This window comes from Galeopterus variegatus, unplaced genomic scaffold (genome assembly GCF_000696425.1).
Source record: "Galeopterus variegatus unplaced genomic scaffold, G_variegatus-3.0.2 Scaffold76, whole genome shotgun sequence".
NCBI classification, from domain to species: Eukaryota; Metazoa; Chordata; class Mammalia; order Dermoptera; family Cynocephalidae; genus Galeopterus; species Galeopterus variegatus.
In genome coordinates this window covers 812,429-830,624 of record NW_007726187.1, presented here as the reverse complement: position 1 = coordinate 830,624, position 18,196 = coordinate 812,429, and the positions used below count along the sequence as shown (strand labels likewise).

Sequence of the window (18,196 nt, the reverse complement as noted above, 5' to 3'; positions counted from 1 at the left end):
TGGGGGGTGGGGGTCACTGGGACCCCCGCTTCTCAGAACTTTCGGCAGCAGGACTTATCCATCACAAGACACCTTCATGGAGCCCCAGTATCAGGTCAACCAAGCAGAGGGTATCAGGGTGACCAGGCAGGGTGGGGGCCCCAAAAAGCCCCGGTGTAGCAGAGCTTAAAAGCCACCATCCTGGTCTGACCTCTCATCATACAGACTGGGAACTCCAAGGCCCGGAGATGGGACAGGACTGGCTTCAACATCTCACAGAAAGTCACAGCAGGTTCCACGTTAGAAATCGGTCGCCAGACTCAGCCCAGAATCCTGAGCACCATCTCTGTTCCCCAAGACTACGTCACCCTCGATGGGAGCTCGTGTCCCTGGACCGCTGTCCCAGTGCCACTTCAGCATCAGGCCCTGTTGTCTGAGAGCATCATTTACAGCGGGAGTCGAGCCTCAGGCAGAGGGACCCCCCCACCCAGACAGCCCAGTGCTGCCGGGGTATGCGCAAAGAGCCCCTTTCACGAGCTCTTGAGCAGAGACTCTAGGAACAACAGGAGACACTGGGGACGAGCCGTCCAATCTGACATCACCCCACCAGTCTGCCCCAGAGAGGGAGGCCTGTCCAACACGCAGCCTGGGCTGATGGCCGCTGAGGTCATTCCACGGCCCATCTGGGGGACGGCGTGTGTGGCCGATCACCTGACCACAGCTCTCCCACCCATCTGCCTGCTCAGCTTGTCTCAGGGATCACTGGAGACAGAGAAGTCTCCAAAGAGAGACTGGCTGAAGTGACCAAGTCTCACTGCCGACCCGTCCTCGCCTGGGCCCCTCTGCCCACGTCCAACCCATCGTCGGTCTGTGAACCCTGCACCCCGCCCCCTGCCCGCTGTCCCACCATGGCCTGTCCTGGCACCAGGCCCTGTGGTTGGGCACCTCTGAGTCGTCTTCTCGACGAGGCTTTGACCTTTGTCCCAGGCCTTGACCATGCCCCCCCTCCATTTAGTCTTAGGCCTGCCTATTCCAGTTTTCCCAAGAATTCTGCTAAGTCAGTTTAGTGAGACCCCACCTCCACCTTTGATGTCCCAGTTCTTTGCCTGCCTTCGGTGAGAACCCCCAACCCTGGATGTAATTTTCCACCCACTGACCCCCTCCCCACTCTCTTTGTCTTGATCAGAATTGAGCCCGATCTCTGTCCCCTGTTGCAACAGTCCTGACTCCTGCAGCAACAGCCCAGAAAGTCATCCCTACTGTTCTAACAGGGGTTGGAGTAAAGTTCTTTACCAGGGCTCAGGGGATGGATAAGCAACAGGTGGGAAACAAGTGTCCACTCTCAGTGTAACTCAGGGAGAGGGAGAGGAATGGGGCTCAGAACACACCACCCTAAAACACAGCTGGGAGACCAGAATATGCCACCCCAGATATGCCTCTGCAGCATAAGGATTATCTTGAGCTGATTATTTGGGGACACAGCAGACTCAGAAATGTGAAAACAGAGGAGAAACGACCCTTTTTAGAGGGAAATTTACATCTATAAAGTAAATTTCTTTTTTTTTTTTTTTTTGTCTTTTTGTCTTTTTTCGTGACAGGCAACGGATCGCAACCCTCAGTGTCGCGCCCGTACCGGACCGGGACCGGCAACGGGATCGCAACCCTCGGTGTTGCCCCCGCTCCTCGCTCAGCCAGCGAGCCGCCGGTCTGTATGTGGGATCCGAACCCTCAGCGGGAGCGCTGCCGTGCTTCCCAAGTGGCGCACTGTAGCAGGGCGCCACCGGGCCGACCCTATAAAGTAAATTTCTTTTTTCTTTTTTTTTTGTCTTTTTGTCTTTTTTCGTGACAGGCAACGGATCGCAACCCTCAGTGTCGCGCCCGTACCGGACCGGGACCGGCAACGGGATCGCAACCCTCGGTGTTGCCCCCGCTCCTCGCTCAGCCAGCGAGCCGCCGGTCTGTATGTGGGATCCGAACCCTCAGCGGGAGCGCTGCCGTGCTTCCCAAGTGGCGCACTGTAGCAGGGCGCCACCGGGCCGACCCTATAAAGTAAATTTCTTTTTTCTTTTTTTTTTGTCTTTTTGTCTTTTTTCGTGACAGGCAACGGATCGCAACCCTCAGTGTCGCGCCCGTACCGGACCGGGACCGGCAACGGGATCGCAACCCTCGGTGTTGCCCCCGCTCCTCGCTCAGCCAGTGAGCCGCCGGTCTGTATGTGGGATCCGAACCCTCAGCGGGAGCGCTGCCGTGCTTCCCAAGTGGCGCACTGTAGCAGTGCGCCACCGGGCCGACCCTATAAAGTAAATTTCTATTTATAAATTTATATTTTACAAAGGAAATCTCCATCGATCAGGGTCTCTCCTTCTCTGCACAACTTTAAATCGCTAGAGATTTTTATCCATGGAGAAGCCTCCAATTTAAATCTGTACAACCAAACTAATCCTGTTTGAAGTGCTTCACCGGGCCTTCCCGCACCCTTCCTCCTGTGTTTTGGGGAATGGTGGTGTTTAAGCCTGAAATCGAAGCCGTGTCCTTGAGACCAACTCCTGAGATGTGCTCATTTCTCGGGGTCATGGTTCATGGACACAAGAGGTGCACATGTTAATAAGCTTCTCTTTGGTCTGGTCATGATAATCTGTCCTCTGTTACAGGGGTCTGTCCAACGAGGAACTGTGAAGAGAAAAAATTGTTTCTCCTCCCCTGCAAGGGTCACCGTCTTCCTCTTGTCTCCCTAATTAACATAGGCTTTGTAAAGAAATCGGCGGTAGCTAAATGCTATGACTGGAATGTTAACCTGTGCATAAGATGAGAAGCAATGCGCTAAAAAGGGTTCATCTAGAAGGAGGAGAGAGACGTCGTTGTCAAACCTCATTCTTCCCTGGTAGCCCGTGGCCCACAGAACGCCTCTCCTTTGTTATATTTTTAATGGTGGATGGGTTTGGGGGATTGCCCATGCAGCGACATGAAATGTGTCAGAAGGCTGACTGTGTTTTCCTCCAGACTCCCCTTCCCCAGGCTCTGATGTCCCTGCTTCCCTTGCTTCTGGGAGAAAGCCTCTGCTGGCCACCTCTTTATTAGCCTCCTTTGTAAATAAAGGGCCTGCAGCAGGCTGGGGACAGGGGCAGGACACACCTGAGACCCTTACCTGGAGCCCTGGAGCCGGCGGGCTTTCCAGAAGAGGCCTAAAGTGATCATGGGTATAACAGACCACATTTGTCTAAGTTTCACTGCCGGACCCAAATAGTCAATGCTCGTGAGCTTTGGTCTTTGATTTTTGTCACTGAAATCACGCAGACAGATGTGGCAGGCCATTCTCTGACGATGCCGGCCAGGCGTGTGCTCTGGCCCTGCCTTGCTGGCTCCCCGCACGTGGTATGGACCCAATAGACGGTAAGTTCTTGCCCTAGGGCACTAAACAGCACGATTCAATTTTTACCTTGAAGATACATCTCCTCGCCTTCTGCAAACATCTGGCCGCACCTGACACATAGTGCACACGAAGGATGGTAGTGCTTCTCCCCTGCCTGCAAAAGAGCAAAACGCAGAGGTTTCTAGTGAAGGCAGAAACGTCCACAGGCCGCAGCTCTTAGCCCGTGGGTATGGCACTTGAACCGTGTGCACAGGTACGCAGGGGAGGCTGGAAGACGTGCTGCAGGTCAGAGGGCCCCACAACCATCAGGACCAAAGACCCTGCACGGCACCCAGACCCACTGGATGCCTCCAGGTGTCCAAGGTGCAGTGAGACCCAGCTGCACCTGACTGACCTCCAGAGCCCAGGTGTGCCTCCCAGCTCCCTCCTGGGCTGATCTTTGGTGGGTGTGCCTCCCCCACCAGTCAGCATTGAGGGAGGGGTCCGGTCCCTTGGCCCGCGGTATCTCCAGAAGGCGGGGGAGGGGAGGAGGATGAGGCAGGAGTGGGGTAGGGTAAGGGGGAGGGGCAGGGGGAGGGACTAGAGGGGTGGGGTGAAAAATGGCCAACAATTTTCTTTTCATACGTTGGTATCGCTCAGTTTGCTCCATGGCATTTTCTACTTTTATAATTCCCCAAATCCATTAAATTAGATTACAAATACTAATATTTAAATAGCTTAAACAAATTACGTTGCTTGGTTTGGCTTATTTCTGCATGGTGCAAAAAAATAAAAAAAATCACCCCAAAATACTGTCTTCAGCATTACCTTACGGCGGGTATTTCCTAACCTCAGGGCAGGCGGGGCTGTGGCCTGTTGCTGAACGTGGATGCCGGACCCCCTGCTCTATGCTTTCCTAGAACGGGAGGGAGCTTCACAGTCACTGTGAGTATGTCAGTCTTGGGGTGAAAAGTCAGACGAGCAACCCACTTTTCTTTTTCTTGCCCACTGGTGGCTTCTACAATGAAAACAGGCCCCAAACGGCCCCTGAGTGCGGGCAGAGAATCCACAGGCTTCTCTCCTGCCCGGGGCCTGACGTGGCCTCCTCTGCCAAACCTTCGGGCCAGTCTGCAGGGCCCACCGACATCCTGGCCGCAGATGCTGTGTCCTCAGTCCTGCCCACCCTGCGGTCCCCAGGCGTTTGCTCGGGCTTCTCCTTCCACCTGGAGTGCCCTTCCTTCCCAGCTGCCACCCAGGGCCACCCTGAATGTTCTCTATCTCACCCCAAATTCAACCTCCTCTTGGGAGCTTTCTCTGAACGCGTCCCCAATCTGGGCCTCGCGGGCCCATTTCCACATGATTTGGCAACTCTTGGGCTTATTCTCTGCCGGACAGGGAGCCTGTCCTGCACAGGGCCTGGCACCTGGACCTGCTCAGGGACTGCTAGGTGCAGGGTCTGCCTGGACAGCAGGTCACACCACAGCATCTGGCTCCAGAATGAGGGTGAAACAGTCATTTCAGTGATTCCAATCATTAACATGCCAAGTGGTCAGAGCAGCACTCTTATTTTGAGGTGCAAATTAGAGGCTGAAACAGTTCTGTATTTTTAGAAAAGTCACCTGATGACAATGTCCCTGCTGTCAACTGATGACTCACTGCATTCTTAACCAGCCCAAGTGAGTATTCCTGAGTTTTGACCTCTGACCTGTCCTCACTCCCACTCATCCAGTGCCCCTACCTCACAATGGGGGGTACAAACCCCCACCGCCACCTGTGACTTCTAACAGCAGAAGTTCTGTGACAGCCACGTGGGGGAGACAGTGCATCCTCTAGGGCCAAACAAACCTTGACGTCTCTGCAGCACGTCCACATGTGAATCGTGAATCGGGAGAGAGAAAGATGTTGGGGACAATGTCTAAGATGATAAGCTTGAATCTCCCTTAGCAACAGCAGCTGCCACATCTATAGCACTTTACTCATGTCAGCTTGTTCTTTTTTTTTTTTTTTTTTTTTTTTTTTTGACTGGTAAGGGTTAAATCGAAACCCTCGGCACGGTGTGGTCAGCACCACGCTCAGCCAGTGAATGCACCGGCCATCCCTGTATAGGATCCGAACCCGTGTCAGCTTGTTCCAATCCCTGCAGCAGTCATATGAGGTGTGTCATTACACTCGCTCTTCATAAGAAGCACGGACGGGCAGAGCATCTTGGGCAAGTCACACAGCGGGCAGGTGGTGCAGCAAGATGAGAGCCCAGGAGTCTGGCCCCTGAGTTCACGAGTTTAAGCCCAGCCCTGGGGACTCTCAACACCCAGCCTGGCAGTTCTCGACTCTGGGGGGCTGAACCCCGTCCTCCTGTGCTCCCCAAGCCTCACGCCCTGAACAAACTGCATGCAGGATGCCGACAGACCTAATAGTAAGCAAAAGAAGCCAGACGTGAAAGAGTGTAGATCCCATGTTTATGAAGTTTAAAACTAGGCAAAAGTAATCCACATTGTTAGAGTCAGGGTAGGGGCTGCCCTTGGGCGGGGTGATGGGAAAGGGGCCCCGGGGGTTCCTGTGGGGTTGGGCATGGTCTCTTTCTTGATTCGGGTGCTGGTTACATGGGTGTGTCCAGTCTGTGAACATCTACCAAGCTGCACACTCATGATTCGTGCACGCCTCTGTGTGCTGCACACTGGTAAAAGAGCTTTCCCACAAAAACAGATCAAAGACCAAAACATAAGAGCTAAAACTATCCAACTATTAGAAGAAAACATAGGGTTAAATCTTCATGACCTCGGATTCTGGATTTGACACCAAAATCATGAGCAACAAAAGAAAAAAGTAGAAAAATTGGACCTCATCAAAATTAAAAACTTTGGTGTATCAAAGGATAGTGTCAGGAAACTAAAAAGACAACCTAAAGATGGGAGAAAATTATTTGCAAATTATATATCTGATGAGGGTGTAGCGCCCAGAATATATAAAGAACGCCTACAACTCAATCACAAAAAGACAAACAGCCCAATTAAAAAACAGGCAAAGATTTGAACAGACATTTCCCCAAAGATATGCCAACTGGTACGTAAAAAGATGTTTAACAGCACTGTCATTAAGGAAATGCAAATGGAAACCACACGGAGCTAGCGCTTCGCACCCACTAGGGTGGCTGTCATGACAACACAGCGAGGACGATCTGGAGTGCTGGTGAGGGCCTGGGGCGATGAGCGTCTCCACGCTGGTGCTGGCGACGCCAGACGGGGGAGCCGCCGGGGAAGGCAGCTCGTCGGTTCCTCAGAAAGTGAAACGTAGAATGACCAGATGAGCCGGTAACTTCACCCCTCGGCATTTCAGAAAAACGAAGAGAACAGAACAGAAACAAAGAAAACGCTCGTCCACACAAACACTCGCATCCGGGTGTTCCCTGCAGCAGCGCATGTCGCCGCCAACAGGTCTGACATTCCCCATGTCCCTCACGGAGAGCAACTGTGGTCTGTCCGCCTGACTGACCGCTACCCAGCCACAGAGGCAGATGGGGCGCTGGCACCTGCTATGGCACGCGTGACCCCGGAAGACATGGTAGTGACGGAAGCCAGGCACACGAGGCCGCATTCCTGTTATGTGACATATTCCAGAGCACGATGGCCCATGGAGACAGAGCACGGGTTGGTGGTTACAGGCCGGGGAGCGGGTGGGGAGTGACTGCTGAGCGGACGTGCGGTTTCCTCTTGGGGTGAGGAAAATGTTCTGCAGCTAAAGAGAAGTGGTGGTGGCACGGCCCTGGGGATGTACCACGTGCCACCGAACTGTACATTTTAAATGGCTAGTTGCATGTTACATGAATGTCACCGGAATTTTTTAGAAAAAGGTTGGTCACCAAATGGCAAACTTTTTATTACCAACATGCCAAGCATTGTGTTACACGCTTTAGGCACATTATTTAATTTGCCCACTGGTGGGTGCTATTCGCAAGCCCCATTTTCCAGATGAGGAAACTGAGGTTCAGGGAGGCCAGGAGACCTTCTCAAGGCCGCAGCACTGAGAGACTCCCCAGCCTGGACCAGAAGGTGCCTCCTAGGAAGATGCCCGTGGGCTTCGAGGACATGATGGCTGCCAGTTATGGCCAAGCCCCTGCAGATCCTGGTGGCTGGCGGCATGGAATTACTGCACCCTCAGCTCGCCGTTCTCCCCTCCTACAGACCCCTCCTACACCTGAGGTGTAGGAAAAGGAAGGGACATGGCACCTACGTGTGCTGGGTGCAGAGATAGGGCCTTATAACATGGTACCCGGCATGTGCCCAGCACCCTGAGCAGGGAGGAGCCTGGGGCCTAGGAGCCACACACAGTGAGCCAGGGCCAAATCTGAGCCAGTGCCACCTCGTGCCCTCACCTCAGACCACACAGACTCAGCTTCATGGGGCAGGGTGTCCACAGCCTCATGGCCAGGATGAGCCGGCACCCACTCTTTCGGTTCGAACCACTTGTCTGTAAAGTGTGAAAGGTCCATGTTCCAGAACACTCTGTCCATGGTAGAGACACGGGACTGGAGTGCCTGTGCCCCCAGGCTATGGGGGAACACAGAGGGGTTGTGGAGTTGACAGAGCAAATGTGCCTGCAGGTGCCAGGGCCTGTCCCATGCTCATGGCTGAGGCCACGGAGGTGACAGATTCTCAGCCTGGATCCTCACTTGCTGGCTGTGTGACTTGGGCCTTGTATCATGTCTTGGGGTTCAGGGTTCCCCTTTGTAAAGTGGACAGGACTGTCCCTCCTTCTCAGGGCTGGGGCAGGAGAACTGGCGGCACTTATCTGGAAGGTACCATATGACAAATGTCACCCATCCCTACCCCACACTCCCTGCCGGGGGGACCGATGAGTTGAAGGAGGGATGGGCTGATAGGGTCAAAAAATAAAACCGTCTTCACTACTCATGTTACTTTCTGTCCCCTCCCGTGCTCTCTTACAGTGACTGGGGCCTCCCCATCAAGGGCACCCTGGCTGCATCCTCCTGGTCCCCATTCCCACCAAGCAGGGCCTACAACAGCGGCAACGGGAAACTCCAGTTTCGGACGTCTGTGCCTTCTGACAAGTGGCTTCGTCTTTCATAAGATGGAACGAGGCCCGTGAGGGAGGCACAAGGCCGCTGCAGGGGCACGGAGTGACCGCTCGTCCCCAGCCAGGGCCCGCTGGGAGTGGGGGGCCAGGACACTCTGCCGCAGACGTGCAGACCCCGCCCTCCCCTGCAGAGCGGGGCTGGAGAGCAGGAGAGCAGGAGAGCAGCCTCTGGCACCCGGGGCGGGCAGCCCCTTCCTCCCTGAAGGAGAGCTCAGAACCCCGATGCCAGGGCCTCCCGCGCTGCCTGGAGACCCCGCGGCGCCCCTCCTGCTTGCAGGCCGGGCCGGGCCTGTGGTCTGCCCCTCTCTGAGCACAGGAGGCAGCTCCCAGGGGCTGCTCACGGCACGTTCACAGGCCCAATCCAAAGCTTTAGCTTCCTTTTTGAATTTCCAGAACTGAATCCGGCTCTTAAAAGACCTCATCACCACAGAGTGCAGAGAAAGTGAGACGTACTGAGAAGCAAATTAAAACCTGGGGCAGGGGCCACACAACCCAGCCGCCAACACAGAGTCCCCCAGGGGCCCCTTCACCCTGCCAAGAACAGCCCACTCCTCACCACACCCGGCAAACCCCCATGACATCTGCGGCCCCCTCCCCAGACCTCCCGACCTCCCCCCTGCACCTCATTGTGGGCCTGGGAACACGGCTCCTGTCGCCTCGGGACCACTGCAGGGACACATGCGGCCGGTCTGGCATGGCTCACTCCTCCCCTCTGCACTGCACCCGCCCCGGGCAGAGCTGCACGCAGAGCGGGTGCCTGTGAGGATGTTCTGAATGAGGGACACGGGGACCATGATGTGCTCGTGAGAGGTCCCGAGAGGGTCAAAGGGGGTTCTGACCAAAGAAGTTTGGGAACAGCCTAACTGTCTATTCCACCTGTGGACATTTTGACATGTACACCTAGGAGGCCCTGCCCGGAGACAGCCGGGTCGTGCTGCGGCCCGGCACCCCTCAGACACAGGGACCAGGGAGCACCGTATGACAGTGTCAAGGACACTGCAGGTGAACATTACGGACAAGGACTGGAGGCTCCGCCACATTGTTGGGTCACGATGTGGAGCAGAGTGTGGCGATCTGGCTAAAGGCACATGAGTGTGTTTGTGTGTGCCTGTGTGTGTGTCTCTGTGTCTGTGTGTTTGTGTGTGTGTGTGTATATTTCTGTGTCTGTGTGCGTTTGTGTGCTTGGTCTGTGTGTCTCTATGTCTGTGTGTCTGTGTGTCTGTGTGTGTATCTCTGTGTGTGTTGTGTCTCTGTGTATATCTCTGTGTGTCTGTGTCTCTGTGTGTCTCTGTGTGTGTGTGTGTGTCTTGTATGGGTAAAATCTAAAAGCATGACTTCTAAATGCTAACAGTAGTCTGGGTGGTAGCATTCACTATGAAGGATTTTCTTCTTTGTTTATTTTATGGTAAACAGATATTCCCCTGAGTGTGTTTTATAAATAAACACATTTATTACAGAGACAGAGAGAGAGAGAAGTGGGGCCTTATGAGGCTGACCTCACGTCCATCCTCAGGAGACGCTGTCATTTGCTCGGGAGCATACGGTTTACTTTCTCCTGGTGGGTAAAGCGTGAGGCTAAAGTGAAACGTCCCAGAAGACGGCGGGGAGGCAAACAGCTAAAGGACCTGCGGTAGCAGGAGGGGGCGTCGTTTGAAATGGGAAACGTTTAACTGGCCACCTGACCCATGGCAGGAGTGAGCCTGGCACCCCTCTCCCACTGGGGCCCCCCATGAGACCACGAGCTCCTCAGGGCAGGGGGCCTGTCCCTTCATTTCTGTGAACCAGTGCCCAGCCCAGGGGACACACGGTGAGTCCAGGAAGGGTCGGTAGGGTGAGTGGTTGATTGGGGAAGGAAAGAAAGGAGGGGTGGACGGAGGGAGGGAGGCAGGAAGGAATAAAGAGAAGTTAATTAGTGGTCCCAGAGGGATGCTGGGCTTCTCGTTACCATGGAGACGGCCCTGGTGCCCACGCTGCACCAGGCAAGTGGGACCAGACAGTGGCACTGCCAGGGCTAACAGAGGGCGGGGCTGAGAACGATGCCCCCACCCCACCCGCTCCTTCCCACCTTTGCAGGGAGGCATTCCAGGTCCTCCTGGTGAGGAGACAGGGACTGAGGTGGGGATGGGGTCTATACCTGGAAACAGTGGCTGCCCCCACTCAACGCCTCCTCCCCCGTGTCCACACCTGGTCGAGAGTCTAGTTACCCCACTGGCCCCTGGGCATCACCAGCCACGTCCCAGCGCTCTGTAGGGGGGGTTCCATCCCTCCCCAGGAGCCAGCACCGCAGCACCTGTGCCAGGCAGCCACCCACCCCTGCGCCCAGCCCCCCACATTCCAGCCATCCGTCTCAGCCGAAGCACCCCCACGACCCCTCAGGACCCCAGCATGGAGCTGGCTCACCCGACAGATACCCAGAGACAAGCAGGGTGCAGGAAAACATGTATTAAGGGACACGAGGGGATATTTAGGAGTAACTGAGGGAGGGGGGGGGGGGGAGGAAAATCCCCACCGTCGCCACCGAATGCACATTTCACGGCGGGCACTGCTGGCGCCTGGCATTAAGATGGCACTGTGCCTGTCGCACGCAGGCAGTGCAGACGAGGGCTCCTGCTGGCGGTGGGGCACCTGGGAGGCGCTCCCGCTTGAGCTCTGCAGAGCAGCAAGCCCGGATGCTGACGAGCATCTCAGGGGGCACAGCTGGGGTGGCAGGTGCCTCTGGGGGCCTCACACCTGACCTACCATCCCCACAAACCCACCCGTGTGCAGCCCAGCACGGCTCCCGGCCAGGCTTCCTACCTGCACGGTGCCCCGCACCAGAGCCCAGTCCCATCGGCCGACCCCCTCCAGCCAGGGATCAGCTTCTTTCCTTTTTTGTTCGGATCCTGCCACCTGCTCCTGCTGCTCCCCAGGAGCCCACTGTCGCCGGCTGGGTGCGGGCACGCCGGCTGAGCGTCGGGCGGTGCCACTGCGGTGGCGGCGGCTCCCCTTCTGCGATGCTGGGCTCCTCTCCGCCTGCGGTGCCCGCCTCGCACCGCCGCGGAGGGTGCTCAGAGCTTTGCAGAGCCCGCCGCCGCCAAACTCGCCTCCCGGCAGAGGTGAAAACAAAAGCATTAATCTTCCCTGGGAGGCCCTTCAGCCTCCGCAGCAGACGCAGGGGAGGGGAGGAAAAACCCAGACCTGTTTCTCCCGCTCCTTGCAATGAGGACGGTCCCTTCCAGATAAAGCGGAGAGCACCAAGGGGCCTGTTCACAGGCACCCACCCCCACGTTCTGCATTTGGCCCAGCATTAAATATTGGGGATGCTCACACTGTGGACATGGGGGTCACCCTTGTCCTCCCAATCCATCAAGGAGGGTCACTGATTGCCTGATGACAATATGGAAGCCCTGTCCCCACCAGTGACTGCTGGGGCCAGAGCTGAGCTGGGGCTCCACAGGCATGTCCTGTTCATCCCCTGACCCCAGCCGAGCTCTGCGGCTGCAGTACTTGCTCCGGACCCCAGAGGCAGACAACTGGGGTTTGGGTCAGGCCTGCCCCCCACCTAGGCCAGGGTTTCTCTGGTGCAGGGGCTGCTGCCCCTGGATGTCAGAAAGGGCAGGTCACGCACCTGTAGCAGCAATGGCAGGAGCTGACCCCAAAATGCACTCACTTTAGGCCGGTAGCACCACAACAGGGAGGTGCTATAGAGTCAAAAGTGCAAATCCATGTCTGTGTGCTGGGAGGGGACGAGGGGCTGGAGGGAGCCCGGGTAGCCTGGTCTCAAGGCCAGCTGTGCTATCTGCTCTTGAGGGGCCAATGGCCTGGCACGTGGCTGGACCCAGCCGGAAGCTCAGGTGTGGGGCGGGAGGTGGTGTGGCTCACTGAGAGAGGCCCCGGGGAGAGGCCTGCGGCATTGCACAGGGTGGGAGGCTCGCAGCTCCCACCTCTGGTGTGGGCCTGGCCGAGCTCCACAGCTGCCTGCATTTCAGAGGAGGAACAGGGTCAGAGGGGTACCGTGTGACCCAGCCAGGACTGGTGAGCAGGGGAACCAGGTGCCCGGAGGCTGAGGGGAGCAGAGACGCAGGCCCCTCAGGAGCCCCGGGGAGAGGGGAAGGCCCAGGGATCTGCAGGAGGGAGGCAGAGCTCAGGCCGGAGTGCGCTAAGAGGGTCGCTGAGAGGCAGCCAGGCCAGCTGCAAAGGGAGCGGAGAGGCTGCCCAGCCCCGCAGGGACTTCCACGCCCTGGGGCGGGGGGGTCCTCAGGGAGGAAAGGAGGATGGTCAGAGTAAAGCTCTAGAGAAGGTGGGAGGGTGAGGACCATGCCCAGGTGGGGGAGCCGGGGGTAGGAGGGGGCGGCTCTCTCATCAGAAAGGGCAGGGGAGAGAGGCGGGCCACGGAGAACAGTCCTGAGGGACGTCTGGGCTGCCTTCTCTCTGTCCGGCTGTGGACAAGGTCCCTGTGGGGGAGGGGTGGCAGCGGGAATGTGCAAGGTCTGGGCTAGTTACCACCTGCAGGCAGCACAGCGGTGGGGCCCTGTCCTCAGCTCCTGGGGGCGTGTCAGGGCTGGGGGAGCTGGCTCCCAGGGGAGGGGTGAGGGGCGATGGGGAAGGCCAGGTGACAGTCCCCCGGGAAGGTGCACCTTTCGTCCACACCCAGAGACTGTGGGTATAAATGCTAGATAGGAGCATGCCCAGGAGATACTGACAGGACACAGGACAGACAAAACATCAGCAGGCTAGTCACACGACCCCCTCGCACGGAAAGCGTGAGGGCCTAACACACAAGCAGGCAAAGCTTCTGAAAGGCAACCCAAGCGCAAGAGCCACGAACGGCTAAACGCGGCGAAGGCCACTCGGCTCCACCAGGGACTCGAGGAAGGCTGATTAAAGCAAGGCTGAGCCCCGTATTTTAACCTAGCAAACTGGGGGAGGTTTAGTGTTTAATTTTTATTTCTTGGGGGGGAAAGGTTTACATGGGAAACACTACATGCTATTGATAAGAGTGTAAATTAGCAAAATCTCTCTGGAAGGCAATTTATAATAACGATCAAGGACCCTAAAAATATTCGGAGTTTTGGACCCAACTTCTACATTTTTGTGAATTTATCTTAAGGAAAATTAGAAATGCAAATAAAGCATTCTTAAAAAAAAAAAGATGTTCATTACAGTGTTATTTACTGTAGTAAAAACCTAGAAAGTGGTACTGTGTCCAACAGTAAGTGATCGGGCCTGTAAACTCGGGTGTAGTTACATGCTGAAATACGTTGCAATATTAAAACACACGTACATTCAAGTGAACCTCAAAAACACTGTGCGATGTGAAAGAAGCCAGCCACACACGACCACGTAGTTTAGGATTCTTTTCACAGGACATGTCTAGAACAGGGAAATCTACAGAGGCAAAAAGTAGATTACTGGTCGCCAAGGGCTGGGGAGGTGGGGTACAGGGCAGTGGTAGCTAAAGAGTATGGGTTTTTTTTTAAGGTCATGAAAATATTCTAAAATTGACTGTGGTGAGGCTGCACATATCTGTGAAGATACTGAAAACCTCTGAGTTATACACTTTAAGTGGGTGAATTGTATGATATGTGAATTCTACCTCAATAAAGCTGTTAAAAGAAAATCCATGAAACCCCCCCCCCAAAAAAAAGGCTTATGGGGGGTTTATGATGACATGGGAATCCCATAAATAGAAAATATGAGTTGGAAAAAATCAGGATATAGTATTGTGTAATGCTGTGATATCGACTATGACCACACGGAAAGGAAGAGAGCGGACGGAAACTGGCCAGAAAGCTGAGCCCGCCAGGGCTGCATCACCGACGACGTTTCCTTCTTTGCGCTGCTCTGTACTTGGCAAACTTTCTCCCATCACTGAGCGTGTAATTACATCCATCCTCAGGTCTGCTCAGCTGGAGAGTGCAGAGCTCCCTACAGAGCTGGGACGGTTCCCGCTGTGGCCTCCCGCCTCCCCGGAGTCCTGGGGCAGCACTGAAGTCCGGGGCGGGGGTGGGCAGCCCTCTCCCTCCTGGGCAGGGCTGGAAAGAAGGTGGGGCTGGGGCCCGGGTGCCACTCTGTCCCAGCTGCCTCGGAGGTGAAGTGTGATTGCAAGAAAAGCACCTCAGCGTCACTGCTGGATTCCACGAAGGCACTGGGGCTGGGCCCTGGCTATGGTTTGCGGGGAAGGGACAGTCCTTGGAGACCCCAGGAGAATGCTCGTCCCACCCCTCCAGGCTGGCCTCTGCGGCAGCCAGAGGGAGCTCCTTAAAATGCAAATCTAACCTGGGCATTTCTGGCTTCAATGGCTTCCTAGGTGCCCATTCTCTACAGCCTTATTGGCGCCCCAACCTATCCTCCTGCCCTGCTGTCACTGGCAACCCCAAAGGCCCACTCCTGTGACCTCCCCAGGAGGGGCTTCCATGCCTCACGGCCAGTACATAGCTCCATCCGCATTCCCTGAGGTCCTCTGGTCACCTGTCCCCTCCCTTGTGGACCATGGGCTGACCCTGGACGGTGAAAGCCAAAGAGGGACTGCAGAGTGGCATGGAAGGATGGGCTGGGCCTGTGAATTGGGAGGGCGGGAATTGATCCCAGCTGCTGCAGGGGATTTGTCTTATCGAACAAGATGGAGAAAAGTGCATGATGTGGGTAATTTTCACAAGTGAGCACACCATGTAACTACTGCCCAGACCAAAAAGCACGCCCCTCTCCACACCCCAGAAGCCCCCCACACCATGGGCATTGTTTAGTCTGGCTGCCGGTGACCACTCTGGCCCACTATGGGGACAGAGTCTTGCCATGTGGCTATGGGCACTGCACTCGTCTCCTAGGCTCCCTTTTAATCCTCTATGCCTCAGAGTCCCCATCTAGACAGTGAACGGCTGGGCCAAAATATCTCCAAGGCCTCCCCACCTCTCCTACTCTATGAATTTGCACAGAAGAGAGCATCACCAGGAAGGCTTCCCAGAGGAGGTGGCACTGAGCAGGCCCCAGATGGCCAAGGATGGTATCCTGTGGCAGAGCTGGGAGGAAGCGGGTGGTGAAGGCTCGGGTGGACAGATTCTTGCACAAACACACACGAATGTCAGACCATTGCCCTCGCAGGGGGCAATTAGGCCCCAGCGCCCAGAGAGGGCAGGGCCATGCGAGGGTCACAGGGGCCCAGCCGGGCTCAACCAGCATCCCCCACTCCAGCTGGCCACTCACCTCCAGCACACGCCCCGTGATGTACTTCTCACAGCCGTCGCAGCGGATGCCGAACTTGGTGTGGTAGTCAGCCTCGCAGTAGGGCAGCCCGTCCCTGCAACGAGAAAGGCATTCAGGTTGGGGCAGGGCCACCCTAAGGACCACCAGGAGCTTGACCCCAAGATCCCACAGCCCTCACCAATGAGAAGGACACTGTCCCAGTGGGGGAAATGCCCACTTCCTCCTCCTCTGATGACACCTCCGATAGGGAGCGTGTATTGGGTGCTTACATGCACCGGCCCCATGGAAATATGATGCAGACCACCCCGTTTCACAGATGGGGACACTGAGTACACAGAGGCGGGGCCGCTGGCCCTCTGAGGAGCTGGTGGCTGGTCCAGAGGCTGAGCCAAGGGAGCAAAAGCCACACCTGGGAAATGAGAGATTCCTTCCACCCCATGTCCAGCGTCAGGAGTGCCTTAGAAAAACATGAGCCAAAAGGGTTGCATGACAAGGGCACCTGCTTTGGGGACAGGGCTGGGGGATGACTGGGAGCCCAGGTGGCAGGTGTGGGAGGGTTAGGAGGAGACGCCACTCACTGGGTACTTCCGTCTCACGGGGACAGAGGCTGGCTCTGGCCATGTGTGGAGGGGCCCGGCCTCCTGTTGTGTGGAAGGAGCAGAAGGGCCTCACAGTGACATGTCCACTCTGTCACGCATGCCGATGGCATGCTTCTGCATGCGAGGAACCATTTGCAGCATCGGGGAATGAGTGTCGAATGAGACACTCCTTGAGCAAGTTGCTTAAACTCTGTACCTCCATTAAATGAGCTGTAGGGACAGCAGCTAGTGTGCACAGGGACATGTAGGGCCTGGAGCTGATTTAAAATCTGTTATAATCATTGTCATGCAATCACTACAACAGGATAAACGGAGTGCAGATGGGGGAAAGAAGGCTCAGAGGTGGCCCTGAGGTGTCTGGCGGCCGAACTCAGTGTGGGGAGGGGAGGGGCTGCTGGGCCGTGGTTAAGTGAACAGGCTTGGACTCAAATGCCAGGTCTCAGCTGTGTGACCCCGGATAAGTCACTTAACCTCCCTGAGCCTCAGCTTCCCATGTGTAAAACAGGAGATCAACAGTAAGGGTTAAATGACAGGTGTGTCCAGCACCTGGCACCTGCCAAATGGTGGCTGAGGCCACTGTTATTGCTAACCAGGGCTGTCCTCTGGGCCCAGGCCATACCCAGAAGGAGTTTGGTGTGGAGGCCACTGGCACAGAGCTGGTACCTGCACTCCATATCTCTCCTCTCGAGCATGTCAAGTCACCGTGTTAGTGACTTTTTAATTTTTTGCACAGCAGTGATGGAAGCTGGGATTTCTCAAGCAGTCAAGGATCAGAGCTGAGCTAACACCGGCCTCTCTTCCTCAGATCTCTGGAGCTTCGCCAGGGCCTGCAGATGCCTGCAGGAGGGGAAGGGCCCTGGCGTGGGCTCACAGCACTGGGGCTGCATGGCCCCTCTCACTGCAGCCTGAGCTGGCCCACAGCCCTGGGATGAGCCTTCTCTCAGACAGGGGACAGCCCTTCCTCTACATGAGGGAGAAGATGGAAATTGGGTCCCTGGGACCCACTTTCAAGTGCGCTGACCTAGGGCCCCCACTGTACCCCACAAATGGGAGTATTTGCAGCAAACCCAGAAGGTTCATTGTCTCCATGGCAACACCAACACACCCTCTTCGTGAATTCTGGGATGGCTCCGGGGGCTGTGTGGGCGTGGGTGAGCTGCCAGTGTCACGTGAGGGGCTGTGCCTGCTGGGGGCTGGGAGGTTTCATGTGTTTTAAAATGTTCTGTGCACTGGCCTGTGTCCCCAAGTCACTCACTTCCTTTACTATGACAGAGGCCAGGGAACCCCTGCCTCCTCCGCAGTCCTGTCCACCTTGGATGAAAGCTCATCCTGGTTTGGGGACTTTTACTTACAACAATCTGTTTTGAGATCATTGTAGATTCCCATACAGTTTAAGAAACAATCCAGAGACGTGCCGTTTATGCTTCTCCTAGTTTCTCCCAGTGGTGACATCTTGCAGAGTGAGAGCACAGGGATCAACTAGGAAGCTGATGTGGGTTCATGCATTGGCCTTGTCAGACTCTGTGCTACGTACATGGTCCATGTGTGTGAGTGCATGCGTGTGTGTGTGTGTGAGTGCATGTGCATGCGTGCATGTATGACTGCGTGCATGTGCATGCATGCATGCATGAGTGCATACGTGTGCATGTATGAGTGCATGCGTGTGTGCACGTGTGAGTGCATGCATGTGTGTGCGCATGTGCATGCATGCATGTATGAGTGCGTGTGTGTGCGCATGTGCGTGTGTGCTTCATTCTGCATCCCATGCAGATTCGTCAGTTCCTGCAATGATTCTCTTCCCTCCAGGGCATGAAGAACTAGCACAGTCTTTGATGACAGCGGCCTGAGAGCCTCTGCCTCCCAGGAAGGTGCCTGTGTGCACTCAGGGCTGCTCTGTTCAGCACCCACTGGCTCGGCCCCACCTGCGCCATCCAGGGCTTCCCTGCCTCCTTCTCTGCTCTGCCAGGATTAAAATGCACCCCGCCTCCTGGCCCCT

The 18,196-nt window shown here is 55.9% G+C and overlaps 1 protein-coding gene across 8 annotated transcripts in view; it reads right to left on the bottom strand.

Annotated features, from left to right (window-relative positions):
- The window catches only part of LOC103595287 (actin-binding LIM protein 2-like), a 105,412-nt gene that overhangs the window by 79,032 nt on the left and 8,184 nt on the right, over window positions 1-18,196 (bottom strand). For 6 of the 8 annotated variants that reach the window (XM_008578675.1, XM_008578682.1, XM_008578666.1 and 3 more), the window contains exons 1-2: window positions 15,602-15,681; window positions 3,416-3,503 (exon numbers count right to left, since the gene is read on the bottom strand). In XM_008578675.1, the coding sequence (XP_008576897.1) occupies window positions 3,416-3,449 (34 nt within the window). In that variant the 5' untranslated portion in view covers window positions 3,450-3,503; window positions 15,602-15,681. Of the gene's footprint in view, window positions 1-3,415; window positions 3,504-11,215; window positions 11,295-15,601; window positions 15,696-18,196 lie in introns of those variants that run through there. The other 2 variants (XM_008578688.1, XM_008578653.1) reach the window with 2 other exon arrangements.